A 27,646-nucleotide genomic window follows, 5' to 3' on the forward strand; every position below is an offset into this window, starting at 1 on the left:
CTGGTTCATTGTGAGACTTCAGCCATGGGCACAGTCTGAAGTGGAAAGGAGCAACCCCCGTATTTTGGAAGATGCATATGTGGCAGTCGAGCACTTAGTTGACACTCAGCGCAAGCCTTTCACCCCATCAACCAAAGTTGGGAAGAAGCCTAACCACAGAGGCAAGAAGGATGAGCAGCGCAATGATAAAGGTGAGGCGTCGACACGCCATCAATCTGAGAAGAAACAGAACTTCACAAAGCATAACAACATCAACAAGGGTGCGGTTGTGACATGCTGGTTCTGTAGCGATAGACATATCGCCAGGCAGTGCCCAAAGTGCCTCGTAAAGGACGACGAGCAAGTCAATGCTGCATAGAAAGAATGCAGTGATACTGAATGCAGTGACACTGAAGCGATGCAACCAAGGATGGGGGTCATGCCACCACAAGAAAAATGCTACTTAGCGACGGAAATTTGTGACAGATTTTTTCTGTCGCCAATTTGCGACGAATTAGCGAGCGAAAACTATTTGTCGCTAACGTTTGCAATATTTGCAAAATTAGCGATGGAAATATCTCTGTCGCTAAAGTTGTCGCTAATTAGCGAGGGATTAGCAATAACAATTTTTCGTCGCCAAAACACTACAAAAAAATGCTAATTCCGTCGCTAATTTTCGTCCCACCTGAGGCGCGAAATTTTCCCTCCCTCCGTTCAAAATTTTTTCTCCCTTTGTTTTTTCCTCCCGTTCGATTTAAACCTGGAGCTTGCCGGAGTCGAAGAGAGTGGCGACGAAGAGGAGGCTGCTGTTGGGGAGCCACTGGAGCCTGTCAGAGTCGCCGACGCCGGAACGCGCCGGTTCAACAACATAGGCGTTGTAGCGCATTATGAATGCCAAGCACAGCACCACCCACTCCAAGCAAAATATGAGCACGCAGAGACCCCCCGCGAGGTTGAGTATCACCTCTGTGTCGTCTTCTCTGACGTACGACTTGAGGGACTGCAGGAAGTCTCCCGTCCGCGTGAAGATGAGCACCGACACCGACCCCTCAAATATGGCCATCAGCACGGTTGACACCATGTGGGAGGTGTACCAGCGCGTGTGCGAGGCAGCGCTGGTGGCCGACGCGCAGCCAAATATGGCAGCAACGATGGTGGTCACATGGAGGAGGAGGATGAAGAAGTCGTAGAGTGAAGGGAAGAGGCGGAGGGAGAGGGTGAGGAAGATGCAACTGGAGGCAGCGCCGGTTCATCACGATTGTTAGGGGAAGAGCGTCCCGACGCCGGAACGCGCCGGTTGTGAAAAAAAAATTGCTTCTTGCCGGAGAACGCGCCGGCAACGAGCAATTTTTTTTAATTTTTTTTTAAAAATTTAACGACGGATATGATCCATCGCTAATTTAAAATAGCAAATGACTCGCGATGGATCATATTCGTTGCTAATCCGTCGCAAATTAGCGACGAAAGTAGCGACGGATAAGTTCTGGCACTACTTAGCGTCGAAAAAATCATGATGAAAGTTTTCTGTCGCTAATCTGATGCTAATCCGTCGCTAAACTGTTTAGCGACGGATTAGCGTTGGATTAGCGACGAATTTAGGTCGTCGCTAATCCATAGGTTTCTTGTAGTGTGCGATCGATTAATGCGGCTAGAAGTTGCGCAGCTAAGAACATGTAGGTCAGTAAGAAACTTATATACTTGGAAGTCATTATGAATGGAAAGTCTACTTCAGCAATGATAGATTCTTGGGCCACACATAACTTTGTCTCACGGAAAGAGGCAGAACGGTTGGGCTTGAAGCCTGGGCCAAAACAGAGGACCATAAAGACGGTAAACTCTGAGGCCAAGCCCATCCTTGGTGAAGCAAGAGATGTGGCTACTCAAGTGGGGAGTTGGGTCGGCAAAGCCAACTTCTCTGTGGTGCCCCTGGACGATTTCAAGGTGATTTTGGGTATGAAGTTTCTACGAAGCCAAAATGTTATGATGTTGCCAAAGTTTAATATGTTGACGATCATGGGGTCAGACCTGTCCCACACAGTGCAGTGCCTTACGCAGAAAGGCAAGTCTTCGGTGTTATCAGCAGTGCAGCTGAAGAAGGGCGTCAAGCATGGGGAACAAACATTCTTAGTTACAGTGCGCGCAGAAGAAGGGAAGGTAGAAGCAGCAGTGTCGCCGACCCTAGCCCCACTATTGGAGGAGTTTCGGAGGGTGATGCCTCCGGAATTATCGAAGCGTCTTCCACCAAGACGTGAGGTCGACCACAAGATTGAGTTGACCCCGGGAGCGAAGCCTCCCGCAATAGTTCCATACCGTATAGGGTCAGCTAAGCTGAAGGAGCTGCGCAGGCAACTAGATGAAATGTTGGACGCAGGCATTGTTCGTCCATCAAAAGCCTCATTTGGTGCCTCAGTCCTTTTTTAGATGAAACATGATGGCTCCAAACGGTTATATGTGGATTATCGTGCTTTGAACAAGGTCACGGTGAAGAACAAGTACTCATTGCCACTGATAGCGGACTTGTTCGATCAGCTAGGCAGTGCCTGTATCTTTTTCAAGCTAGATCTGCGATCGGGTTATTGGCAGATGAGGATTACTGAAGGTGATGAGCCGAAGACAACTTGTGTCACCCGTTATGGTGCTTACGAATTTCTAGTAATGTCATTCAGGTTGACAAATGTTCCAGCCACGTTCACGACTTTAATGAACCAGATCTTCTACCCTTACTTAGACAAGTTTGTGGTAGTCTACCTGGATGATATCGTAATCTACAACAGCAACATGGAGGAACATGTCAGGCACTTGTAAACAATGTTTCAGGTGCTGAAGGAGAATGACCTCTGTGTCAAATGAGAGAAGTGTCTCTTCGAGCAGGAGGAGATCAGCTTCCTTGGCCACGTTGTGGGGCATGGTGTGCTGCGTATGGATGGGCAGAAGATAAGGGTCATCCAGGAATGGGTTTCGTCAAGCAAAGTGCCAGAATTGCGGTCATTTCTCGGTTTGGCAAACTATTATCGACCTTTCATCGAAGGCTATTACCTCATTGTTGCGCCCCTCACAGATTTGTTAAAGAAGAATCAGGTATGGCTCTGGACAGGAGCGTGCCAAGATGCCTTTGATGGCTTGAAGAAAGCCTTAGTGAGGGAGTCAGTGTTGCGACTGCCTGATCATTCGAGACCCTTTGAAGTCCACACGGATGCCTCAGACTTTGCCATTGGCGGAGTTATTATGCAAGATGGCCATCCGATCACATATGAGAGTCGCAAGCTAAAAGATGCAGAGAGGCGTTACACAGTGTATGAACGTGAGATGATCGCCATTGTGTTTCCTCAGGACCTGGCGGCACTACCTTTTGGGTGTTGAGTTCATAGTCAAGACGGACAATGTGGCCACAAGCTATTTTCAGACGTAGAAGAAGTTAACGCCTAAACAAGCTCGATGGTAGATGTTTTTGGCTGAGTTCAAATTTGCCTTGGAGTACAAGGTTGGAAAGACCAATATTGTGGCGGATGCCCTGAGCCGTATGGATGAACTGGCAGTTGTGCGCGTGGAGCCTTCTGAAGTGCACTTGGAGGGTGCATTGCTGAGCCGCATCTGCAAAGGTACGCAGTAGGATCCGACCACACAACACCTTGTTTCTCTGGTGCAGGCAGGAAAGACTCGGCGATTTTGGCTACAGGATGGCCTCCTTGTAACAAAAGGGGGACACATCTTTGTGCCGCGGTGGAGAAGCCTTCGCCGAAAACTACTTAAGAAGTGCCATGATAGACTATGAGCCGGTCATCCTGGTCAGGAGCGGACCTTAGCACTCCTTGAGCGCGGCTACTATTGGCCGCAGATGAGAGACGACGTTGAGGGGTATATGTAGACATGCATTATCTACCAACAAGATAAGGGTACAAACCAGATGGTTGTCGGTCTCCTTGAACCTCTACCAATTCCAGAACGTCCTTGGGATAGTATCTCCATGGACTTTATTGTTAGTCTGCCAAAGGTAGAGGGCCTCAGTTCTATTTTGCTTGTGGTGGATCGTTTCTCAAAGTATGTCACCTTCATCCCAGCTTCCAAGAAGTGCCCTGTAGAGAAGACTGCAGAGTTGTTCGTAAAGCATGTGGTGAAGCAATGGGGCATACCAAAGAGTATTGTGAGTGATCGTGATGCTCGTTTCACGGAAAAGTTCTGGCGTGAAGTATTTTGACTACTTGGCTCTGATTTGCTATTTTCAACAAGCTTTCATCCGCAGACAAATGGGCAAACAGAGCGTATCAACGGGATACTTGAGCAGTACCTTAGGCACTTTGTTAGTGCCAATCAGAAAAATTGGGTAAAGCTCCTTGATGTGGCACAGTTTTTTTATAATCTGCAGAAGAGCGAGTCTTCAGGCCACAACCCGTTTGAGATAGCAACAGGGCAGCAGCCACTGACCCCGCACACTCTTGCCGCACAAGAAAATGGAAGGTCATCCTTCGCCTATCAGTTTGTTCACGACTGACACGAGCAGAATGAGTTGGCAAAGGCATTCTTACACAAGGCACCAAAGAGAATGAAGAAGTGGGCGGACAAACATTGTCGGCCCGCGGGGTTCCAAGTTGGAGACCAAGTGTTGGTGAAGTTATATCCTGGTCGTATAGGAATCTTCCGCAGGCGACACCGCGGACTGCTCAGAAAGTATGAAGGACCCTTCACCATCACAAAGAAGGTGGGAAAGCTGACATACAAGTTGGAGTTGCCCCCAGACTTCAAGGTGCACCCGATGTTTCACGTGTGCAACCTCAAGCAGTTCCATCCGGATGATGGAGACCCGGAACGCAGTGTGCCACAACGCGCTCCCATTATGCAGAGGGCCCCGGCAGCACAATAGGCCAAAAAGCACCTCAGTCAGATCCTTCGCCACAAAGTCAACTACTTGGGGGAGGCGAAGAAATACTTGGTGCAGTCGGAGGAAACAGCGGAACCAACATGGGAGCCTGCATTTTGAATGAACAGTCGCTACCCGGCTGAAGTCAGAGCTTACCACGAAACAGATGGCGCCGAGGACGGCGCATGATTTGAAGGGGGGAGCATGTTCTCTTGCGACTTACATTGTACAGTTGCGCTTATAGTCTGTTTTGCTTTTGTTGAGTCTGATGTAAGCTGCCCGGTTCAGGTGAATCAATACCCCGAATGAGCAGCCTGTATACTTGAACTGTAATAGCCTGCGGGCAAAATTGTGAATGAAGTAAATGCGTTGAGCTTTCTTTTGTTCACCCTCGTTGTGATTGCTTCTTGTGTTTGCAATTTCTCTCCCTATATTCTCTCGCTCTCTTGCACTCTGATTACAAGCTTCTGCGATTGGCAAGCGAGCTGACAAGTAGGCTTGCAGCGGTGGGGAAGGACCGTCGCTCCGCGCTGGCCCATTGAAGGAAATAGGCCCATGACAGAAAGCCTCAAAAGAATAAAATCTCTCATTGGTTGCAGACAAACTAATCTTATGTGGAGATGAATGTCTTCTGTTCATAACGTAAAACGTCTCCCGAAAAACTTGAGAATCCCCCTCATTCGACGTCTGTGTAGTGTGTAAGATCAGTTGCGCCTAATCTGAATGGTACTTATTACCAACAAACCTGGTGCATCCCGAATTGCTGGAGAACATCGCTCACCATGTGTCACTGAGTTGGGAGGCGCTCCTGTGTCCCCCCATTTCATGACCAACGAAAGATTCTATAAGATAAGAATTAGAATTAATAGAGAATTCACTGGTTCCCGAGAGGCCTGATCCGCTCTATATGGGGATCAGTCCTTTTCAGCCTTACGTCTACTCTGAAGTGGTGTTTTATTAATTATTACCAATAAACCTTGCTGCATTTCAAATCAAATGTTGCAAAACTACTCTGCATAAGTATTTATGCGCAGGCCAAGTTAGCTTGCATGCAACCAGCCACCTTAGAGAGAGAGAGAGAGAGAGCAACGCCAAAGCCATCACTCGGTGGGTTGGGAGGCTACTGGGCTCCCCATTTCATGACCCCGATAAGATTCTAGAGGATAACAAGATATAGAACCAAAAAAGAGAAAGCGAGAGCTCCAAACTTCCACCTCACTCTGACCGTAGGACCCAGCCAGCCAAGATGTGAAGCCAAACTAACTACTGATGTGTCAATATGTTGATCCCCCAAACCAATGCTTTATTTCCGCCACTGAAGTTCTCTCTCTCTCTCTCTCTCTGTTGCTGCATTTCTTCTAGTTGGAGAGTAAGAACGCGAACTGCTGCTCATTGAAGACCTTTCCCGAAGGAAGTATCGGAAGAGATCATCCCTCGCCCTCTCCCTCACTTACACTTGTTCGAAGCATCAGCTGTCGTGCTTTTCGTAGCTTCGTTCCTCCAAAGATTCGTACTGATGGTGGGGGCTTTCATCTTAAGCCGAGGCATATAATCATCGGGCCTCTCCGATTATCTCCACCATCATCGTCGTCGTCTTCGCCTCCTTCTCTCTAGCCGTCCGACGGAAAAGAGGTACTCGTTGTTGTGTTTCTTGGGGTCTCTTTGGGTTGGGTTTCGATTTCGGTTTGCCCATTTGGTTATCGCTCCGAAATTTGATGGGTTCTTTTTTCTTGGCCTTGTTTGTCTAATAAAAGATTATGTTCATTCCACTCGTGTTATGCTGGTCTCTGGTGTGAAGCCATATTGCGAGCACTAGCTTTTCGCTTTTTCACTTTCTTGGTCTCTTGTGGTCTTTTAGAAAGTCAGTTTTTGTTAGTCATTTTGGGGAAATTTTCGCAAACTTCTTTTGTTGGTTCTTGGAATTGAGCATGGGGTTGGTCATAAATGTGAAAAAAGAATGCTATATTTTGTTTCAAGATTGAGATGTGCTCATTTGAATCCCTTCTTCTTCCGCTTCATCTTCTCCTCTGCCTCTCTCTCTTTGCATTTTTCTTTGACATACTTGTCTTTGAATTGAGTATTTATATCTGTGCTGGATGCTTTAGGATGGTTTTAACACTTATATATGAATAATGTACCTAGCATACGTAAGGTCATTTCGAATCGAATGTGGGTTGCGTTGGTCGAATAATGAAGTTTGGTTAGTGGGTGATTGAAATCTTGGTTTTCTTGGACATTTTAATATTCATGGGACAATCCAACCATGATTTTAACATGCAATTGTTGTAAAAATAGCTGAAAATATCCCAGAAAATCTAGTCCAATTGGTTTTATTTCGGACATGATAAGTGAGGACCAAGAATGTTATTAAAGTTTTACATCTGACCTTAGTGGGTGATGGTTCTCATTTCCACGAAACGAAGAGGGCAACAAGTGGTCAAGTAGCTGGAATCACAGGCTGGAAGCGTTTGGATCACCTACTTGTCTTGATAAATGGGAATAAGCTGGGTGTGTGTATTATGGAGTTGAGGAGCAGAACATAGTATCACAGCTTATCTCGTAAATCCAGGTAAGGTGGGAGCATCCTGGCACAGCAGGAATGGAACTGAACCTTTAGAAGTTATTGTGGTTTGAGTTAGCCTGTCACAATCAAGAAACAACATTATAACAATCAAAGATTAATGAGGAACCTGGTGGTGATTGGTGTTGAATTTAATACCAAGTATGGGATGGCTCTGCAGTGAGGAATTTATACGCAAATATTGACAAATCATATCTGTAGCTAACGAAAAATAAGATCCAGGCTATAAAGAAAAACAGTTTATGAGGTTTTTTTGCCAGACTCTTGGTTCGTAATTTCGATCAGTGAGGAAGCAACCCATGTTGAGTAATAGCTCTCCACATAGACAGCTATTTGTGAATGGCAGGGGTTTTGCACTTGGTGCTGTAACTTGTCCTTTGCTATAGATTTAGTTGATAATTTATGTCATCGTTTGCTTTATGATCTATAGTTTCCATTCACTAAGAGTCATTGACTTTTTGCAGTCCTACTATTGTTCCTTTTTCTTCATTTTGGTTTTTGTGTTTTTTCCCTCACGTTGGCTCTGGAACTCCTGAAACAAGTAGGATGTGTTTGCATCTTCTAAATTGGATTTGATTGTATAGTTTATTCATTGATCATTGCATAAACATCCACTCTCTGTTCATGGGATAACAGGTGAAGCGACTGTCCATGTCAGATTTGTTTTGCAAAGAGAATGCTTATTCGGACAACATTTTTTTCTGGTTGGTGAAGATCCAATATTTGGTGCATGGGACCCATATGCAGCCATTCCTATGGACTGGTCAGAAGGCCACGTCTGGACAGTAGAACAGGTGAGAGAAAAAAATAAACCTCATGGTGAGGTTTCTCCTGTTCTTAGACTAATGGTTACATACCGAAACAGGACATCCCTACGGGGACTCAAACTCAGTTCAAGTTCACATTGAAGGGAGAATCTGGAGAAATTGAGTGGCAACCTGGGCCAGATCGGATTCTAAAGCTGTGGAAAACCCAGAGGACTATTATAATAGAAGAAGATTGGGATATCCCTGAACTTCAAAAAGCAATGGAGGAGTTGCCTGAGAATCCACTCGTCCAAATTCTTGCAGCAGAAGCAGGGAAGAGCAGTGGCATGGCTGAGTTCCGTGAGGCCATGATGGACGACATAGAGAATGCTGAAGGTCCTGTTCTAGTTCCAGGTCTATTTTCCACGTCCATATTTGGTGTGGGAGAGGACACTTCTGAGTTAGCCTGTCCATAGAAGTTATTGTGGTTTGAGTTAGCCTGTCACAATCAAGAAACAACATTATAACAATCAAAGATTAATGAGGAACCTGGTGGTGATTGGTGTTGAATTTAATACCAAGTATGGGATGGCTCTGCAGTGAGGAATTTATACGCAAATATTGACAAATCATATCTGTAGCTAACGAAAAATAAGATCCAGGCTATAAAGAAAAACAGTTTATGAGGTTTTTTTGCCAGACTCTTGGTTCGTAATTTCGATCAGTGAGGAAGCAACCCATGTTGAGTAATAGCTCTCCACATAGACAGCTATTTGTGAATGGCAGGGGTTTTGCACTTGGTGCTGTAACTTGTCCTTTGCTATAGATTTAGTTGATAATTTATGTCATCGTTTGCTTTATGATCTATAGTTTCCATTCACTAAGAGTCATTGACTTTTTGCAGTCCTACTATTGTTCCTTTTTCTTCATTTTGGTTTTTGTGTTTTTTCCCTCACGTTGGCTCTGGAACTCCTGAAACAAGTAGGATGTGTTTGCATCTTCTAAATTGGATTTGATTGTATAGTTTATTCATTGATCATTGCATAAACATCCACTCTCTGTTCATGGGATAACAGGTGAAGCGACTGTCCATGTCAGATTTGTTTTGCAAAGAGAATGCTTATTCGGACAACATTTTTTTCTGGTTGGTGAAGATCCAATATTTGGTGCATGGGACCCATATGCAGCCATTCCTATGGACTGGTCAGAAGGCCACGTCTGGACAGTAGAACAGGTGAGAGAAAAAAATAAACCTCATGGTGAGGTTTCTCCTGTTCTTAGACTAATGGTTACATACCGAAACAGGACATCCCTACGGGGACTCAAACTCAGTTCAAGTTCACATTGAAGGGAGAATCTGGAGAAATTGAGTGGCAACCTGGGCCAGATCGGATTCTAAAGCTGTGGAAAACCCAGAGGACTATTATAATAGAAGAAGATTGGGATATCCCTGAACTTCAAAAAGCAATGGAGGAGTTGCCTGAGAATCCACTCGTCCAAATTCTTGCAGCAGAAGCAGGGAAGAGCAGTGGCATGGCTGAGTTCCGTGAGGCCATGATGGACGACATAGAGAATGCTGAAGGTCCTGTTCTAGTTCCAGGTCTATTTTCCACGTCCATATTTGGTGTGGGAGAGGACACTTCTGAGTTAGCCTGTCCATAGAAGTTATTGTGGTTTGAGTTAGCCTGTCACAATCAAGAAACAACATTATAACAATCAAAGATTAATGAGGAACCTGGTGGTGATTGGTGTTGAATTTAATACCAAGTATGGGATGGCTCTGCAGTGAGGAATTTATACGCAAATATTGACAAATCATATCTGTAGCTAACGAAAAATAAGATCCAGGCTATAAAGAAAAACAGTTTATGAGGTTTTTTTGCCAGACTCTTGGTTCGTAATTTCGATCAGTGAGGAAGCAACCCATGTTGAGTAATAGCTCTCCACATAGACAGCTATTTGTGAATGGCAGGGGTTTTGCACTTGGTGCTGTAACTTGTCCTTTGCTATAGATTTAGTTGATAATTTATGTCATCGTTTGCTTTATGATCTATAGTTTCCATTCACTAAGAGTCATTGACTTTTTGCAGTCCTACTATTGTTCCTTTTTCTTCATTTTGGTTTTTGTGTTTTTTCCCTCACGTTGGCTCTGGAACTCCTGAAACAAGTAGGATGTGTTTGCATCTTCTAAATTGGATTTGATTGTATAGTTTATTCATTGATCATTGCATAAACATCCACTCTCTGTTCATGGGATAACAGGTGAAGCGACTGTCCATGTCAGATTTGTTTTGCAAAGAGAATGCTTATTCGGACAACATTTTTTTCTGGTTGGTGAAGATCCAATATTTGGTGCATGGGACCCATATGCAGCCATTCCTATGGACTGGTCAGAAGGCCACGTCTGGACAGTAGAACAGGTGAGAGAAAAAAATAAACCTCATGGTGAGGTTTCTCCTGTTCTTAGACTAATGGTTACATACCGAAACAGGACATCCCTACGGGGACTCAAACTCAGTTCAAGTTCACATTGAAGGGAGAATCTGGAGAAATTGAGTGGCAACCTGGGCCAGATCGGATTCTAAAGCTGTGGAAAACCCAGAGGACTATTATAATAGAAGAAGATTGGGATATCCCTGAACTTCAAAAAGCAATGGAGGAGTTGCCTGAGAATCCACTCGTCCAAATTCTTGCAGCAGAAGCAGGGAAGAGCAGTGGCATGGCTGAGTTCCGTGAGGCCATGATGGACGACATAGAGAATGCTGAAGGTCCTGTTCTAGTTCCAGGTCTATTTTCCACGTCCATATTTGGTGTGGGAGAGGACACTTCTGAGTTAGCCTGTCCATAGAAGTTATTGTGGTTTGAGTTAGCCTGTCACAATCAAGAAACAACATTATAACAATCAAAGATTAATGAGGAACCTGGTGGTGATTGGTGTTGAATTTAATACCAAGTATGGGATGGCTCTGCAGTGAGGAATTTATACGCAAATATTGACAAATCATATCTGTAGCTAACGAAAAATAAGATCCAGGCTATAAAGAAAAACAGTTTATGAGGTTTTTTTGCCAGACTCTTGGTTCGTAATTTCGATCAGTGAGGAAGCAACCCATGTTGAGTAATAGCTCTCCACATAGACAGCTATTTGTGAATGGCAGGGGTTTTGCACTTGGTGCTGTAACTTGTCCTTTGCTATAGATTTAGTTGATAATTTATGTCATCGTTTGCTTTATGATCTATAGTTTCCATTCACTAAGAGTCATTGACTTTTTGCAGTCCTACTATTGTTCCTTTTTCTTCATTTTGGTTTTTGTGTTTTTTCCCTCACGTTGGCTCTGGAACTCCTGAAACAAGTAGGATGTGTTTGCATCTTCTAAATTGGATTTGATTGTATAGTTTATTCATTGATCATTGCATAAACATCCACTCTCTGTTCAAGGGATAACAGGTGAAGCAACTGTCCATGTCAGATTTGTTTTGCAAAGAGAATGCTTATTCGGACAACATTTTTTTCTGGTTGGTGAAGATCCAATATTTGGTGCATGGGACCCATATGCAGCCATTCCTATGGACTGGTCAGAAGGCCACGTCTGGACAGTAGAACAGGTGAGAGAAAAAAATAGACCTCATGGTGAGGTTTCTCCTGTTCTTAGACTAATGGTTACATACCGAAACAGGACATCCCTACGGGGACTCAAACTCAGTTCAAGTTCACATTGAAGGGAGAATCTGGAGAAATTGAGTGGCAACCTGGGCCAGATCGGATTCTAAAGCTGTGGAAAACCCAGAGGACTATTATAATAGAAGAAGATTGGGATATCCCTGAACTTCAAAAAGCAATGGAGGAGTTGCCTGAGAATCCACTCGTCCAAATTCTTGCAGCAGAAGCAGGGAAGAGCAGTGGCATGGCTGAGTTCCGTGAGGCCATGATGGACGACATAGAGAATGCTGAAGGTCCTGTTCTAGTTCCAGGTCTATTTTCCACGTCCATATTTGGTGTGGGAGAGGACACTTCTGAGTTAGCCTGTCCATAGAAGTTATTGTGGTTTGAGTTAGCCTGTCACAATCAAGAAACAACATTATAACAATCAAAGATTAATGAGGAACCTGGTGGTGATTGGTGTTGAATTTAATACCAAGTATGGGATGGCTCTGCAGTGAGGAATTTATACGCAAATATTGACAAATCATATCTGTAGCTAACGAAAAATAAGATCCAGGCTATAAAGAAAAACAGTTTATGAGGTTTTTTTGCCAGACTCTTTGTTCGTAATTTCGATCAGTGAGGAAGCAACCCATGTTGAGTAATAGCTCTCCACATAGACAGCTATTTGTGAATGGCAGGGGTTTTGCACTTGGTGCTGTAACTTGTCCTTTGCTATAGATTTAGTTGATAATTTATGTCATCGTTTGCTTTATGATCTATAGTTTCCATTCACTAAGAGTCATTGACTTTTTGCAGTCCTACTATTGTTCCTTTTTCTTCATTTTGGTTTTTGTGTTTTTTCCCTCACGTTGGCTCTGGAACTCCTGAAACAAGTAGGATGTGTTTGCATCTTCTAAATTGGATTTGATTGTATAGTTTATTCATTGATCATTGCATAAACATCCACTCTCTGTTCATGGGATAACAGGTAAAGCGACTGTCCATGTCAGATTTGTTTTGCAAAGAGAATGCTTATTCGGACAACATTTTTTTCTGGTTGGTGAAGATCCAATATTTGGTGCATGGGACCCATATGCAGCCATTCCTATGGACTGGTCAGAAGGCCACGTCTGGACAGTAGAACAGGTGAGAGAAAAAAATAGACCTCATGGTGAGTTTTCTCCTGTTCTTAGACTAATGGTTACATACCGAAACAGGACATCCCTACGGGGACTCAAACTCAGTTCAAGTTCACATTGAAGGGAGAATCTGGAGAAATTGAGTGGCAACCTGGGCCAGATCGGATTCTAAAGCTGTGGAAAACCCAGAGGACTATTATAATAGAAGAAGATTGGGATATCCCTGAACTTCAAAAAGCAATGGAGGAGTTGCCTGAGAATCCACTCGTCCAAATTCTCGCAGCAGAAGCAGGGAAGAGCAGTGGCATGGCTGAGTTCCGTGAGGCCATGATGGACGACATAGAGAATGCTGAAGGTCCTGTTCTAGTTCCAGGTCTATTTTCCACGTCCATATTTGGTGTGGGAGAGGACACTTCTGAACAAGATGAAATAAAAATACAAGTTGAAATTTCTGCTATTATTGGGGAGCAGTTGACTGCTATTGACCATGCTGATGAGGTTGATCATAACCAAGCCAAGGTAAATGTTTGATAATGTGAATTTCCTCATTGTTTCATGGTGTGTTCCTCATCCCACTTTTACATGAAAATTGGTGCTTTTATATGTTCTGTGCCTTCTTGATGCATATGAAAGAACTACTGGTGGTATCTCTGAGCTTTTCACTGAGCTTGAGGGTGTTCATGTGAATGTAGACGATCTTAGTTCAGATGCTGAGCTTTTTTCAATTTCTCAAAATCAATTCATTAATACGTAAATCCAGACATGGCCTGTTTTATGATGCATTTACTGGTTATTCTGATTTCTTATTCAATTTATTTTGGCTGGTCCTCTTATGCGATAGAAAACCAAATGTACATGCATTTTGTTGACTAGTGACAGGCCTTGACGTCCTTTCTTTTTCTTCTACAAGTCTCCACAATCTCCAAATCAGTCCTGTGACAAGCACAAAGAGCAGCCATCCATCGGAAAGCAGGGCGAAGAGCTAGTTATCTTTAACTTGTGCCTTACTACTTTAACTTATTGTGGTATGTCTTCCATTAATATAGTTATCTTTTAATATATCTTTATATATATGTATATACTACATATAATATCTCCTCTTACCTATTAACATGAACTTTGTTTTATATTTCTTATTAAATCCTGGATCCACGTTGGATCCAATTCTATTTGGATCAACTCACACCCATATCCACAACTGTTATGGATTTACATCACCAGTACTTTCATTTGGATTTAAGCAAGTGAGAGATAACTTACCTTCATCTTGCTTTTCTTCGACAAAGTTTGTCTTTTGCTTTGCTTTATCCCAACAGTATAGCTCAGTATGACTCATCTTTTTACAAAACATGCATTGTTTTTCCTTGTGACTTTGTTTTTTATCTCCTTTCTCATCACTATCTGATTTCCACTGTGTGGTGTAGGATCTTCCTCGTCCTCGACCACGACCACGATAGCTAGCTCTTCCTCAGCCTCTGCCTACATACTTGTGATCAGAAAAATTTTCACCATTTTTCTCTTTATTAGAAATCTCTACCTTAGACTGAAATGCATGCTCAATATTCTTGTCAACTTATTTATTCAGTCTTACTTCATGAGCCATCAAAGAACCCATTAGTTCATTAAGAGAGTAAGTTGGCAAGTCCTTAGATTCCTCGATAGCAATGACAATATCATCAAATTTTGAAGGTAAACTCCTTAAAACTTTTTCGACAATCTTTTGATCGGTAATATTTTCTACAAAAGATCATATTTGATTAATAATAATAGAAATTCTAGAGAAAAAATCTTGTACAGACTCACTACCTTTCATAAGCAATGTTTCAAATTCCCTACGTAGAGTTTGGAGTTTCACCGTAGTTACCTTCTTGTCACCGTGGAATTCTTGCCTTAATATGTCTCATGCTTCTTTTGCTTTTGTGGCATTGGCAATCCGAGGAAAAATAGAATCTGTAACTGCTTGTTGCAATACAAGCAAAGCCTTTGAGTCCCTGTTCCAAATTTCCTTTACATCTGTAGGTTTCTCCCTTGCTTTAAAACTCGTTGTTCCCCAGTCTCTACTAGATCCCAAAGATCTTGTGAGATGAAGAATGTTCGAATTTTCACACTCCAAAATTTATAATTTTCACCACTAAAAATAGGAACCAAAGATTGTGAGAGGTTGAGTGTGTTCATACCATTCGACATCATGAACCCCAAAACGATTACCTCTCTATACCACTTGAAGATCTTTCGCTTCAGCTATGACCTTCACCACCATAGTGCTATGCCCAACTTTTACCGTAACTAGGCTATGATACAAAAAATGTTGGAAAACGAAGAAAAACACAGATTCTACTACACTCGTACACAAGAAAAATACTAAACAATACCTCAATTCATTAACAAAAGAGAGAACAAAGAAAAACAAGAAAGCAAAGGACTCAACACACCAACACTCAAAACCAAGACACACATTGACACATACGTCTAATGCCCTTTTATAGGCACTCAACCAAAATGCACACACCACTAACCCACTAACTCACTAATACCACTAAGTTTTTATTTCAACAATTACACACTTACACGCACAGCCCTTTCAACTCCTCACATGACTTGTCCTGTTAAAGAGGACGTTACAACAACATTAAATATCATACGTTATTAACTCTCATCCATGATTCTCATCAATTGCATCAACACACCCCGATGGCATAGTCAAAGGCATCCGTGTACACCTTAAAGGGATTCATGTGGTTGGGCAACTATATCATTGGTTCTTTTGGCATGACCTCCTTTAATGTCACAAATGCCTTCTAGCACTCTTGTCACTCTCACTTATGAACCTTCTTTAACAAGTTTGTTGATGACATTGTGGTAGCCAAGTATCCTGCAATGAACCGACAATAGTAGTTAGCCAAACCCAAGAAAGAACGAAGTTCAGTCACCTTGGTTGGTGCCTCCCAATCCTGAATGCCCTTCACCTTCTGGTGGTCCATCCTCATACGACCATCCCCAACTACGTGAACGGAGAAATTGATTTTGTTCTGACCGAACAAACACTTCTCATGTTTCACATATAAGTCATTGCCTTTCAAGGTCTGGAACACCACATGTAGATATTGCACGTGATTCTCCAAACTATCACTGTAAACGACGATGTCATCTAAATAAACGACCATGAATTGATTCAAATAGGGTAGAAGATCTGATTCATCATTGTTGAGAAGGTTATAGGAGCATTCATCAAGTCGAAAGGCATTACCAAGAACTCAAAAACATCATATTACGTGACATAGGTTGTCTTCGCCTCATCTCTCTCCACAATCCTGATTTGTTAATACCTCGGTTGTAGGTTCAATTTCAAAAAAAATCATGCCTTCCTCAACTGATTGAACAAATTGGCAATTAAGGGCAAGGAGTACTTGTTATTTATAGTCAACTTATTGAGTGCCTTATAATCCATGCATAAATGCTTGGAACCATCATGCTTGATCTGAAATAACACTGAAATGCCAAAGGGTGCTTTCGATGGCCGAATGATCTTAGTTTCTGGCATATCATCAAGCTGTCTCCAAAGCTCCTCTAACTTGAGTGGGGTCATTTTGTATGGTATCATGGCAGGTGGTCTTACTCCCGACATCAATTCTATTTGATGATCAATTTTTCGTTGTGGTGGTAGTCTCCTTGGTAATTTTAGGGGCATCACTTCCTGAAACTCTTCCAACACATACGTGACTATCAATGGAATATTTTCAGGAGGTTTCACCTCTTCTTCCTCTTGTACTGCCACTAAAAATATATGATCACTTCGTTGGAGATCTCTCTTGATTTGCAGAGCATAAACCATGCAGGTGTTCGACTGTGGCAATGTCGATATAGGGATCATGCACGGGGGACTCCTCGCCCATAAAGCTAATGACATTCAAGTGTGACATCATCACTGCTTTGTTTTCTCATAAAAACTCAATGCCTAGGATCACCTTGAAATTGTCCAACAAAGCAATCAAGAAATCGGTTTTGCCAATTCACTTCTCGACCTTGACTACCATGCCTCGAGATACTCCCAGGATGGATTGTGTAGCAGAGTTCACTGTCTTCATGCGACTCTTCTTAGCCAAGTCTTTTTTCCTCTTCTTAGGCGATGAAGTTGTGTGTGGCCCCCCATGTCGATCATCACTAGGGTAGCCCTCTCATTGGTGGTCACTTGTAGATACATTAACTCCTTATTGACTGCGGGCACTACCGAAGTTAACCCATCTAGCGTGTTCACACTTACAGGACTCCCATCTTAATTTCTTCCCATGTGGGTTCATCTTCAACTTCAATGGCATTAGCAGCCATGTTCCATGCATTCCCTGGGTTTCGAATGAGGCACTCCTGAGTGAAGTGGTTTTCATTGCACTACCAACAATGAATGTTTTGATTTCTCTTATATTGATTTTGTGGTACTGGTTTTTTCCCTTGTAGTCCCTCTGGTCTACCATTATTCTAATTCCCTTGATCCTAAGGGGGTGCTCTATGTTGATTTCCACCTTGACCACCCATTCCATTGCCTCAGTCATCCCTGTTGAATGATATTTGCCTAGGATCCACCGTGTGGATTGTGCTCAACCATCTATTTTGTTGTGGTCAAAGCACTGACCAAGTCGATCAACTTCAAGTTAGTTAACTCTTGTTGCACCCAGAACTTCAATCTCTTCTTGAAGAAATATATATGGTCCCTCTCTATCATGTCCTCAATATTGAGCATCAAGGATGAGTAGGCCGCGACATATTCTTGAATAGTCACTGTATGCTTCAAAATCATTAACTTGTCACGAGCTATTTTCTCAGCATTATGCAGGATGAAATATTCTCTCATTTTCCTCTTAAAGTCATCCCACTAGTCAATCATCAATCTTTCCCTTTCCATGCTCTTGCATTGCATTCTACACTATACCAAAAGCATAGTTGATTAGATACATGGCCACAATGTGTATCCATTCAACAGCATCTTCAATCTCAGATTGGTCAAAGAATGGTTCCACATCCCAAATCTGGTTCTTGAAGGCCCTTGCCTCCCTTTTTTCTTTAAACTTCGCTGACTCTATCGGTTTTAACTTGAGTTTTTCGCGATGAACTGTCATAGTATTCTCGCCATTTCCAAAATTTTCAATGCTACCAATACCACCAATTTCATTCCTCAACAATCTTTCTAAGACTTTATATCTCTCTCAAAGTTCACACAACTCAATCTCTTGAGTATCCAACCTATATGTCAGCTCTCTGACCGTGGTCCTCAATACTTTGACTTTTGTCTGTACTTTACCCTCCAGCTTAGCAAAATCATATTGTGCCCTTTCGACGGCACCAACGCTAGCGTCCACTGATACCTTTGCCAACTTCTTTTCGGCTTTTGTCATTTGTTCCTCTATCGGACTAGCCGTTTTCTCTATGGGATCCCTCCACTGTCTTCGCATTGGCTTCTCAAGGAAGTCACTCATTTTCGATTCTATGTCGATTTGAAACATCTGAGGGTTTTGATACCGACCCTTCTTTCCCTTTTCCAGCTCTCGAATAGTCTCTGATACCAGTTGTTATGGGCTTAATGTAAGCACTATGCGACAACTGGTGATCCCCGACCAAGTTAGCGTGATGAGCCTAAGGAAACTGCTGCAAACACACAAAGATAAACACAAGGTCACACAGGAAGTGTGTGGGCGCAGTCTCACGAGCACGCGCGCAAGATATCACAAAAGCATAAAGCAAGAAGAACACAAATCACTTGAAGAAAACATCTTATACATTAAGAAAACATATGTACATTAGTAGAAGACCTGTACCCATTGAAGTCGCAGTGAGTACAATTGAGCTTCCACAAACACATACACGTAGGCTTTTAGGTTGGCCCAAGACTCTGGAAGCAATGAAACAACCACTACAGGCGAATCATTCTAAGAAGGGACAAAACGTGGATTTACATAATATTTACAAGGCCCAATTGGCCATGCAGGGCACTGATGAAGCAGTACAGGGATGGTGGTAGTGCAAAGGAGGGGGCCGGGTGGAACACCCAGAAAGGACGAGCAAGAAAAGAGACCTTCAATTACTGTAATTCACGGATCAAAACAGGGAAGCTAACAGATCTATCTAGAAACCCACAGATTCTTGTAAAATTGAAGCACAATGTGCCAGTTCACATGATACCTCCACCTGCAGTTACGGCAGCCTCAACTCATGGGACTGTCAAAGATGCTTCAGCTGCTTCCTTAGAGGCAGCAGCATCCGGCCTGCCAAAACCTGTAGCAGCAGCTTGAATTTTTCTTTTTTCTCTTTTTTAATGTATGTGCAGTACTCTACTGGACCGGTATTGTAGATTTAAGTCCACCTTTCCATCCTTTGTGCAAAAAGTGTTTTAGTTGGTGAAATATGCTTCATCTATGCCTATGTGGACTCTGTGTGCATTTATCATGATCAACTCTATCTATGTTTAAAGTTAAAACTAGTATTCAAGTGTATAAAGTTAAAAGTAGTAACCAGTCGCAGACCAGTATCACTTGCAGCTCCACTGTCTGGTTAGACACAGTGTTTTGCCAAGCAAATATGGAGGGGATGGGGACCAACATATGGTTTATAAAAGGAGGATCATGTAAGTCATCTCCAGGCTCCAATTGCATCTGTTTTCAGTAACCAAATTTGTGTTCAGTACAACGGGATACCAAAAAAAAAGTGTCCAATGGGATTCATCAATATATATGCACAATAAATTAAAATATCCAAAAAATTCTTCACTAAGCTTTTATCCATCATGATACAGCAGATGCTACTAAAGTAATTCCAAGATCAAAACAATTGCATTTGCAGCTTTATGTCATTGCCTGTAGAAAAAAAAAAACAAAAACTGACCTAGATAAACATCTCTGCTTGAATATCATTGAGGACTCAGCTGCGATATTGAACTGCTTGAAGTGGCACTAACAATTGCAGATATATGCCTGGACTGCTTGCCTCTAGAAACCATTGTGCTCAGGGACGAATCCCCTGAATTGGATCTGAACAGGAGGTCAGGATTCCTTAGTATGCCTGGCTGGGTTAGCAAATCCTCATTAAGATGCATCCTTTTTGAGAGCATTGCTACCACCTGTATCATAGACGGCCTGCGGCTTGCTGTTGCTTGGGAGCAAAAAAGTGCCACCTTGATAAAACGTGACACTTCTTCTACAGGGTATTCCACCAGATCTTGATCTACAATCTCCAGCAGCCTGCCTTCTTGTCGCAATTTCCGTGTCTGTTGCAGCATTTGCATTCATTCAGTGATTCAGAAAAACATTGCATGAATCTTTTTGCTACTAAAAGTCTCGGTTATTCAGGCCATGATATAGGCCACTGGTTTGAGGTTTCCATGATCAATATCATAAAATAAATAAGCAAGTCATTCATCAAAAAATGACTTTGGTTAATGCGAGAACATGATAATATTCAATTTAAGTAGATGTTTCATGAATATTTTCAATCTTCCTCGGTGCACTAGCAAATTACATGTTTACAACAACAACAACAACAACTACGCCTTCATCCCAAAACAATTGGGGCCAGCGATATGAACCAACAAAGAAAATCATTCTGGGTCTTCCACATGAATCCTTATCCTCCAATCATTTCTATCCAATGCCATGTCCTCGGTGAGGTTCAAAGCATTCATATCCTTTCCTATCACCTCCATCCATGTCTTCCTAGGCCTACCCCAACCTCTTTTAACTAATATATTTTCCCATTTCTCCATCCTTCTAACTGGAGCATCATTAGGCCTTCGCCGAATATGTCCAAACCACCGCAAACGATTATCTCTTATCTTATTTTCAATGGGTGCAATGGGTGCAACGCCTACCTTCTTACGTATCTCCTCGTTCCGCATCTTATCTTTTATTGTATTTCCACACATCCATCTCGGCATACGCATCTCAGCTACACTCATTTTTTGAATATGATGTCTCTTGGCAGCCCAACATTCTGTACCATATAGTAAAGCGGGCCTAATAGTCGTCCTATAAAACTTTTCCTTCAACCGCAATGGCATTCTATGATCGCACAACACTCCAGTTGCACTCTTCCATTTCATTCACCCAACCTTTATCCTATGATTTACATCTCCATTAATTTCTCCATACTTTTGAATGATAGATCCCAAATATTTGAAAGAATCATCCACCAGTATATCTTGCTCACCAAGCTTCACTACACTCCCATCACTACTTCGTTACTTACTAAACTGGCATTCCATGTATTCTGTCTTACTCTTACTCAACTTAAAACCTCTTGCTTCCAATGTTTGTCTCCATAATTCTAACTTAGCATTAACCCCAGCTCTAGACTCATCAATCAAAACAATATCATCAGCAAACAACATACACCACGGCACATTTTCTTGAATTGATCTCGTAAGCTCATCCATCACTATAGCAAATAGGAAAGGGCTTAAAGCAGATCCTTGATGTAACCCAACTGTAATAGGAAAATTGGTTGTCACCCCTTCACAACTGCGGACATTGGTTACTACTCCTTCATACATATCTTTAATTATACTAATGTACTTGAGAGAAACACCTTTCTTTATCATTTGTGTTTCTCTCAAGTACATTAATATAATTAAAGATATGTATGAAGGAGTAGTAACCAATGTCCGCAATTTAGATGTTGCAAATTACATGTTTGCAACATCTAAATTAAAAAGATATCCGCAGCGGTACATAAACACTTTCTACCCTCGTCAAACTTCTTCTTGTCTTTTTCCTCTCTCTCCTTTATGAATTGCCAAGCTGGGGAGTAGCATCCCATGGGATTCAAACCCAAGACCACTTGCTTAAGATAATGCAACTATAACTGGTTCAGCTATTTCATTTGATCCCACATCAAACTGTTTTTAGCTAAAATAAAAATAACAGAAACCTAGATCCCCGCAGTCTCAAGAGCCATTAGAGCAAATTCTACAAGGTATTACTTGTAAAAGGAATTATTTTAAACTTACTAATTTTCATATATCACAAACACATTTTCTGCATGAAAAAAATTCCAAATTGATGATCAGCATGGTTAGACTTTCTAGTTTTACCAGTTCCACGAGAGACAACCCATCATCTATCCGGTCTGACTTTGCAACACTTCTGCCACTGATTATTTCAAGTAGGAGAACCCCAAAGCTGTAAACGTCTGCTTTTTTTGTTAACTGGCCTTGCAACGCATACTCTGGTGCCAAATAGCCACTGCAAATAAGATAATGCAGACTAAATGAAAGAGAATTCATCATTACCTACAACAATATAATGTTTTTCAAAAACAATATCAATTCATTAATCATTTTCTATTTTCCTTTGTTGCTATGATCTAAGTTTTCCTAGAGAGGAAAATGATGCCAATATCAATAAGAATAAATGAAAACCCATAATTCATGATGTGAAGGTGTTGCATCAATAGTGGTATCAAGCAATAAAGGAAGCCACTGCCATTGATGGATTTGACAGTGTAATCCTGGTAAAAAGAGTGCCACGAGGAATTTAACAAATGCCATGTTCCTATTCTTATAAGCAAATAATGACGAGGCAAACCCCAAGAAATCCATACAAAAAAATCTATCTACAGAATTCAAAAGATGTGACAAATTTAACCACTATCCTTGAAAGAGAAAGTTTCAGATCATCTAATACAAAAACCAGACAGTTAATGTGTGGTTCTGTTTATAAGAAGTGAAAATACAATGATTTGCTTAAATTTCTGAGAGGAGGAATTAGGAACCATGTTCTGATAGTGAACAGACATACATTAGTGATTAATCAGCAAGAGGAACAGTTCTAGCCAATATTTTTAGGGTGTTATGAATGATATCAGATGCCAAAATACCAAGGTTGGCTTGAGGATGAGCTTCCATCTTTCAGTAGATAGCCTCTGCAACTCCAAATCACAGGAAGACTTATGATTAGGAAGATGCATAGCTGGAACATAGATTCTGCATATTCCACCAAAACTTCCACCAATACAATATAACTGTCTTCAAACTGGGGAATTTCTTCCCACTTAGGTACAATTAGAAGCACAAACTTTCTCCATGACTACATGCAATTGAAGAAACTGTTCATCTAGCCCTCACATGAGATAATGCTGAGCTGTCACTTTGGATTGCAGGTTTTTTTTTTCATACTTATGAAGAGCCAAACAGTAAACACCCGTTTAACACATTCACAGTGCATGTATAGTTAACCAATGTATAATTTATCTTTGCCTTTATTCAACTTGCAACCTCCAAATCTGTTATGAATGATATCAGATGCCAAAACACCAAGGTTGGCTTGAGGACGAGCTTCCATCTTTCAGTAGATAGATAGCCTCTGCTACTCCAAATCACAGGAAGGCTTATGATTAGGAAGATGCATAGATGGAACAAAGATTCTGCATATTCCACCAAAACATCCACCATTACGACATAACTGTCTTCAAACTGGGGAATTTCTTCTCACTTAGGTACAATTAGAAACACAAACTTTCTCCATGACTACATGCAGTTGAAGAAACTGTTCATCTAGCTCTCACACAAGATAATGCTGAGCTGTCACTTTGGATTGCAGCCTTTTTTTCATACTTATGAAGAACCAAACAGTAAACACTTGTTATATTCACAGTGCATATGTATTTAACCAATGTACAACTTCCCTTTGCCTTTATTCAACTTGCAACCTCAAGATCTGTTGGCAGTGTGAGTACAGAATACAAAACATTACTCATTTTGTACAGCCTCAACCACTTGTCCTAATCGTTCAAGTTTCTTTGGATTTTTTGGATGTTGAACAAAAGCATCATTAGATCATCCTGACTTACCAAGAATCATGTTTATCATGAATTTTGAGTGATGCAGGCAGAGAACCCAATGTGTTCAATGGAATACCAGAATATATCCAACTAATGTTTATACTTTATACAATTGTGTTAAGCAGATCATATTTAAATTGGCAAAATCTAGCTACAAAATGAGGATTCATGTTCCAAACTTGTTCATGCATGTCTTACTAGGAGGATAATAAACTGGAATTTACAAGAACACATAACGAGTATATGCTTACATTGTTCCTGCAACACGTGTGCTGATGTGAGAAACATTGTCTGGAAAAAGTTTTGCAAGTCCAAAATCTCCAATTTTTGGAAGGTCTTTATCAAGAAGAATGTTGCTTGCTTTGATGTCACGGTGTACAATATGTGGCTCAAGTTCCTCATGGAGAAAAGCAAGTCCATGAGCAGTGCCAATGCAAATTGCGGCTCTCTTAGACCAGTCAAGTTCAATCTTTTTGTTGTTTGGACCTGCAACATGCAATATTGTCAATCTAGTATTTTACATTGAAATTACAATTGTGCATCTTTGTCACCACAAAATTTGATAGTCTTCTGTGATCATGGTACATTATTCTCTAGACTCCATGCAGTAGAGACAAGCTACTTTCCTATTTCCTGTGCCAATAATACTTTGCATAGTTTGAGCAAACTTTCATCTAATGTCTGCTCAAAATTTAAATGTCTAAAATAATGTACTTTGGTTCTCAAACCTTACCTAGTAAGGCATTTGAGAGGCTGTTGTTATCCAGATATTCATAAACCAACATCCGGCTACCTCCCTGGATACAGCATCCAATTAATTGAACAAGGTTTGGGTGTCTAATGTTTGATATCATGTGAATCTCTGTCAAAAACTCATGGTCTCCTTGCTTTGATTCTGTCGAAAGTGTCTTGATTGCGACTTGTGTGTTGTCCTTTAGGATTCCCTGCATGTAGTCACAGTGATGATAACCAACCATAAAGCAAATGATTAGGTGCCCACTGCCCAGTGATGCAACTGATACAAGGCAAGAAGAGGGAAATATTGGATTTCTTCAGAAAAAAAAACCACGAAAATAAAGCCACTTGGTTATGAAGTATGATATGGCGAACAGATGTACATACTTGAACTGATGCTGCAAGAGTTCAAATTTTTCAGCTTGTAGTGGTTCTGTCTCCTGTTAGCCTAACTTTTGTAAAGGATTACTGGACAAGAACCTACACTTAAAGTGCTTGATTTCATTCTGTTCTACTTTTGGCTACGTTTCAGTTTTCCTAGCAGTAATATTCTTTTACCAATGCATAACAGGTCACATTTGAACAAGGGAAATGTTCATGGAAAGACAAAGTCTAGCTTGCGGTTGTTCCTAATACTCAACATTGATGATTCCAAAGTAAAAGTGCACCCATCTTGAGTCAATTTTTAGACTAGTCAATAGCAGAGCAGAAAGGGCCCTGTCATTATGCAGGTTTGTTCTTATTATGGTACCTTTCAGTGATGAGTTTGCAACTGTTTCGAAGGTAAAACAATGTTTTACATTATTAAACAAGATTTGGATGGAAATAAAGGCTAAAAATGATTTCGAATTCAGGCACAAAGATAGAATAATGATTTAAGAAATTAATAAACATGTATCACACACATGAATACACATCACAAACGTACACAAAGCACATCAGATAGTATAGCAATTATACCTTGTAGACCACACCGAATCCGCCTCCACCTATTCTGTTAGATGGATGGAAGTTATTTGTAGCATGCTCCATTTCACTTTCAGGGTACAGCTGGATAAACTTGTCATCAGAGAACTCTGACAAACAAAATGAATGCAACAACACAATGTGTGAGGCTGATGCTAAAACTTTCACAAAAGTGGGAAAAAAGACACAAATGACACAACTATTTTCCAATGTGCAGGCCACACAACCGTGCAACAAAGGCGCTATAATTAAATTTCTACCATTGTTATTCGTCATGGCAATTAATTGTACTGGTAAGATGCCAATGATGTACAGCAGCTTAGATGGTTATATCAATCTGTAAAAGTTCCATCTTTCCTCTCACTAACTCTACAGGGAGTGTTTGGGTATCCCGCAAATGAAGCATCCCGTAAGACTACAGGAGCCCAATTTATAAAAAAAGTAAGTATGCCTAGTGGTTATAGATATAAGAAATAAATCTGTAGGAATTGTGTATGAAATGTCTAATTTAATAGACATGAAACTGAACGTCCCTGGTTAGATGAGTGAAAGTGGAACCACTCGAGTCAAAATGTTGGTTTTTTATTTTGAAATGGAAACTTTGTACAAGTACAGAAAATATGTAATAGAAGTTCAAGACTGTGAACCAATTTTGAAAGTACCGACGATGACAATCCATAGAAGAGTATGAGATGCAAAGCAAAGTTTCTACCATCCGTCTGTTTATCCGCAGCAGCTTTTTTCTTTTTTCTTTCCTGTAGGAACGTGAAGCAGCAAACTCTCATAGCTGTTGTTGAGTCACCTGGAAACCCTCTTATAGCTCTATACCGCAAGCCAAACAAAAGGATTGTTACAATAAACATGGGCTTTATTGGATCTCCCAATACAAGGATTCACATGGTCAAACAAATGGGCATCGCTGGTAATGAGAAAACTTGATCGATTCTTGATTGCCACAAATATGATTGAATGGCTACATGACATGTTGGCCACTTTGGATCCGATCTCGGTGTCAGGCCACTCTGCAATATGGTTGTCTTGGGGCGAGAGCAGCGGAATCGAGGATTCTGTTTTGAGCTTTGGTGGCTTTGGGAGCCAGGTTTTTTGGACCTCTTACACGAATGGTGGAATTCAGCCCCACTTAAAGGGGGGTGGGCAGCCCAAAGAATCAATGCTAAACTTCAACATGTGAGAGGTAAACTCATTGAATGGAGCCGATCAAAATGCATTGCGAGATTCAAAGATCTAAATGAATGGGAAGTCCAATTAAAGGCCTTACAACTTTGTGAGGAAGAGATATAAGATGTGGCGGAGGCATCAAATCTGAAATTGGAGCAACAAAATTTGATTAGCCTTATTGCCGAATAGAGGATGTGAGAATGCATACGGTGGAGACAAAGGGCCAAAGCACATTGGCTCAAATCGGAGGAATCAAACTCTCACTTCTTTCATGTTCAGGCTTCTACAAGGCATAGAGTGAATGGCATCCCATCCATGATGATTGACGGGACCCGGCACGATGGCCCGCTTATCTTGCCTTATGCCACCAACTTTTTCAAGGTATGTTTCTCCTTTGAGGTGGTTGCGGAGTATGATATTTCTCTTTTGGCTTTTGAATCGGTTAGTGAGGGCGGTTTAAAGGGGATCACTATTGCTTTCACTATGGATGAGATCAAGCTAGCCATTTCGTCTCTTCCCAACAGCAAGTCTCCGGGCATTGATGGGTTTCCAATCAAGTTCTTTAAACACTTGTGGGAATTTGTCAATGCGGACCTCTTACAAACGATGACGGACTTTTACCATCACGCCAAAATTTTGGGAGCCTTAGGCAAATCTATGCTTATTCTTATTTCTAAGGATGCACAAGCCGAAGTTATTGGTCGATTCTGACCAATCTCTTTGGTGGGTGCCCTCTTAAAAATCATTTTCAAAATTTTGGCATCAAGAATCAAAGGTATTGGTTGATTCTGACCAATCTCTTTGGTGGGTGCCCTCTTAAAAATCATTTTCAAAATTTTGGCATCAAGAATCAAAGGAGTAATCGGGTACCTTATCTCAGATTCTCAATGTGCTTTCATCCCTGGGCATCGCCTTCATGACACTTGCGTAATTGCTCATGAGACCATCCATTCCATCAAGTTAGCGGGTACAAAATCTTTTGTACTCAAAAGTGTTCGA

At 41.5% G+C, this 27,646-nt stretch overlaps 4 protein-coding genes across 10 annotated transcripts; 2 read left to right on the plus strand and 2 right to left on the minus strand.

Moving 5' to 3' along the window:
- Positions 1–733: 733 nt before the first annotated feature.
- LOC149840027 (uncharacterized) lies at positions 734–1,832 on the minus strand. The gene is made up of 2 exons (XM_090004976.1): positions 1,741–1,832; positions 734–1,211 (listed from the first exon to the last, which is right to left on the minus strand). Exons 1-2 carry the CDS (start codon positions 1,830–1,832, stop codon positions 734–736), a joined length of 570 nt encoding a protein of 189 aa, XP_089861102.1.
- Positions 1,833–6,155: 4,323 nt separating this feature from the next.
- On the plus strand, positions 6,156–11,023 carry LOC149840028 (uncharacterized). 4 transcript variants are annotated; one of them, XM_090002996.1, is made up of 7 exons: positions 6,156–6,466; positions 8,052–8,209; positions 8,281–8,557; positions 9,238–9,395; positions 9,467–9,743; positions 10,424–10,581; positions 10,653–11,023. In XM_090002996.1, the coding sequence occupies exons 2-7, from the start codon at positions 8,171–8,173 to the stop codon at positions 11,007–11,009; spliced, it is 1,266 nt and encodes a 421-aa protein (XP_089859122.1). In that variant the 5' UTR covers positions 6,156–6,466; positions 8,052–8,170; the 3' UTR covers positions 11,010–11,023. The 4 variants fall into 4 exon arrangements, with proteins under 4 accessions (XP_089859122.1, XP_089859124.1, XP_089859123.1 ...); XM_090002998.1 differs by lacking the exon at positions 8,281–8,557; XM_090002997.1 differs by lacking the exon at positions 6,156–6,466 and having other exon boundaries at positions 7,468–8,209.
- A 634-nt stretch (positions 11,024–11,657) lies between these two features.
- On the plus strand, positions 11,658–25,446 carry LOC149840029 (uncharacterized). Of its 4 annotated transcripts, XM_090003003.1 has the most exons (6): positions 11,658–11,767; positions 11,839–12,133; positions 12,796–12,953; positions 13,025–13,465; positions 13,857–13,971; positions 18,924–19,778. In XM_090003003.1, the coding sequence occupies exons 1-6, from the start codon at positions 11,729–11,731 to the stop codon at positions 18,929–18,931; spliced, it is 1,056 nt and encodes a 351-aa protein (XP_089859129.1). In that variant the 5' UTR covers positions 11,658–11,728; the 3' UTR covers positions 18,932–19,778. The 4 variants fall into 4 exon arrangements, with proteins under 4 accessions (XP_089859129.1, XP_089859130.1, XP_089859126.1 ...); XM_090003004.1 differs by lacking the exons at positions 13,857–13,971; positions 18,924–19,778 and adding an exon at positions 25,074–25,446; XM_090003000.1 differs by lacking the exon at positions 18,924–19,778 and having other exon boundaries at positions 13,857–14,688.
- LOC149840030 (putative serine/threonine-protein kinase) lies at positions 19,823–26,619 on the minus strand. The gene is made up of 6 exons (XM_090003006.1): positions 26,181–26,619; positions 25,463–25,578; positions 24,501–24,711; positions 24,019–24,253; positions 22,020–22,170; positions 19,823–20,198 (listed from the first exon to the last, which is right to left on the minus strand). The coding sequence occupies exons 1-6, from the start codon at positions 26,329–26,331 to the stop codon at positions 19,842–19,844; spliced, it is 1,221 nt and encodes a 406-aa protein (XP_089859132.1). The 5' UTR covers positions 26,332–26,619; the 3' UTR covers positions 19,823–19,841.
- Positions 26,620–27,646: the final 1,027 nt, after the last annotated feature.

Source organism: Nuphar pumila, chromosome 4 (genome assembly GCF_984573655.1).
Source record: "Nuphar pumila chromosome 4, dmNupPumi1.hap1.1, whole genome shotgun sequence".
NCBI lineage: Eukaryota > Viridiplantae > Streptophyta > Magnoliopsida > Nymphaeales > Nymphaeaceae > Nuphar > Nuphar pumila.

Coding starts and splice junctions, on each gene's coding strand:
- LOC149840027 (XM_090004976.1), bottom strand. CDS start 1,832: ATGGGCTTGGCCTCAGAGTTTACCGTCTTTATGGTCCTCTGTTTTGGC. Junction 1,212..1,740: donor GCCTCTTTCCGTGAGACAAA/GTTATGTGTGGC, acceptor CGCTGCCTCCAG/TTGCATCTTCCTCACCCTCT.
- LOC149840028 (XM_090002996.1), top strand. CDS start 8,171: ATGGACTGGTCAGAAGGCCACGTCTGGACAGTAGAACAG. Junction 8,210..8,280: donor ACGTCTGGACAGTAGAACAG/GTGAGAGAAAAA, acceptor ATACCGAAACAG/GACATCCCTACGGGGACTCA. Junction 10,582..10,652: donor ACGTCTGGACAGTAGAACAG/GTGAGAGAAAAA, acceptor ATACCGAAACAG/GACATCCCTACGGGGACTCA.
- LOC149840029 (XM_090003000.1), top strand. CDS start 11,729: ATGGACTGGTCAGAAGGCCACGTCTGGACAGTAGAACAG. Junction 12,954..13,024: donor ACGTCTGGACAGTAGAACAG/GTGAGAGAAAAA, acceptor ATACCGAAACAG/GACATCCCTACGGGGACTCA. Junction 13,466..13,856: donor TTGATCATAACCAAGCCAAG/GTAAATGTTTGA, acceptor TTCTTCTACAAG/TCTCCACAATCTCCAAATCA.
- LOC149840030 (XM_090003006.1), bottom strand. CDS start 26,331: ATGTTTATTGTAACAATCCTTTTGTTTGGCTTGCGGTATAGAGCTATA. Junction 24,712..25,462: donor GATTCGGTGTGGTCTACAAG/GTATAATTGCTA, acceptor GACTACATGCAG/GGAATCCTAAAGGACAACAC. Junction 24,254..24,500: donor CCTCTCAAATGCCTTACTAG/GTAAGGTTTGAG, acceptor TGCATGTTGCAG/GTCCAAACAACAAAAAGATT.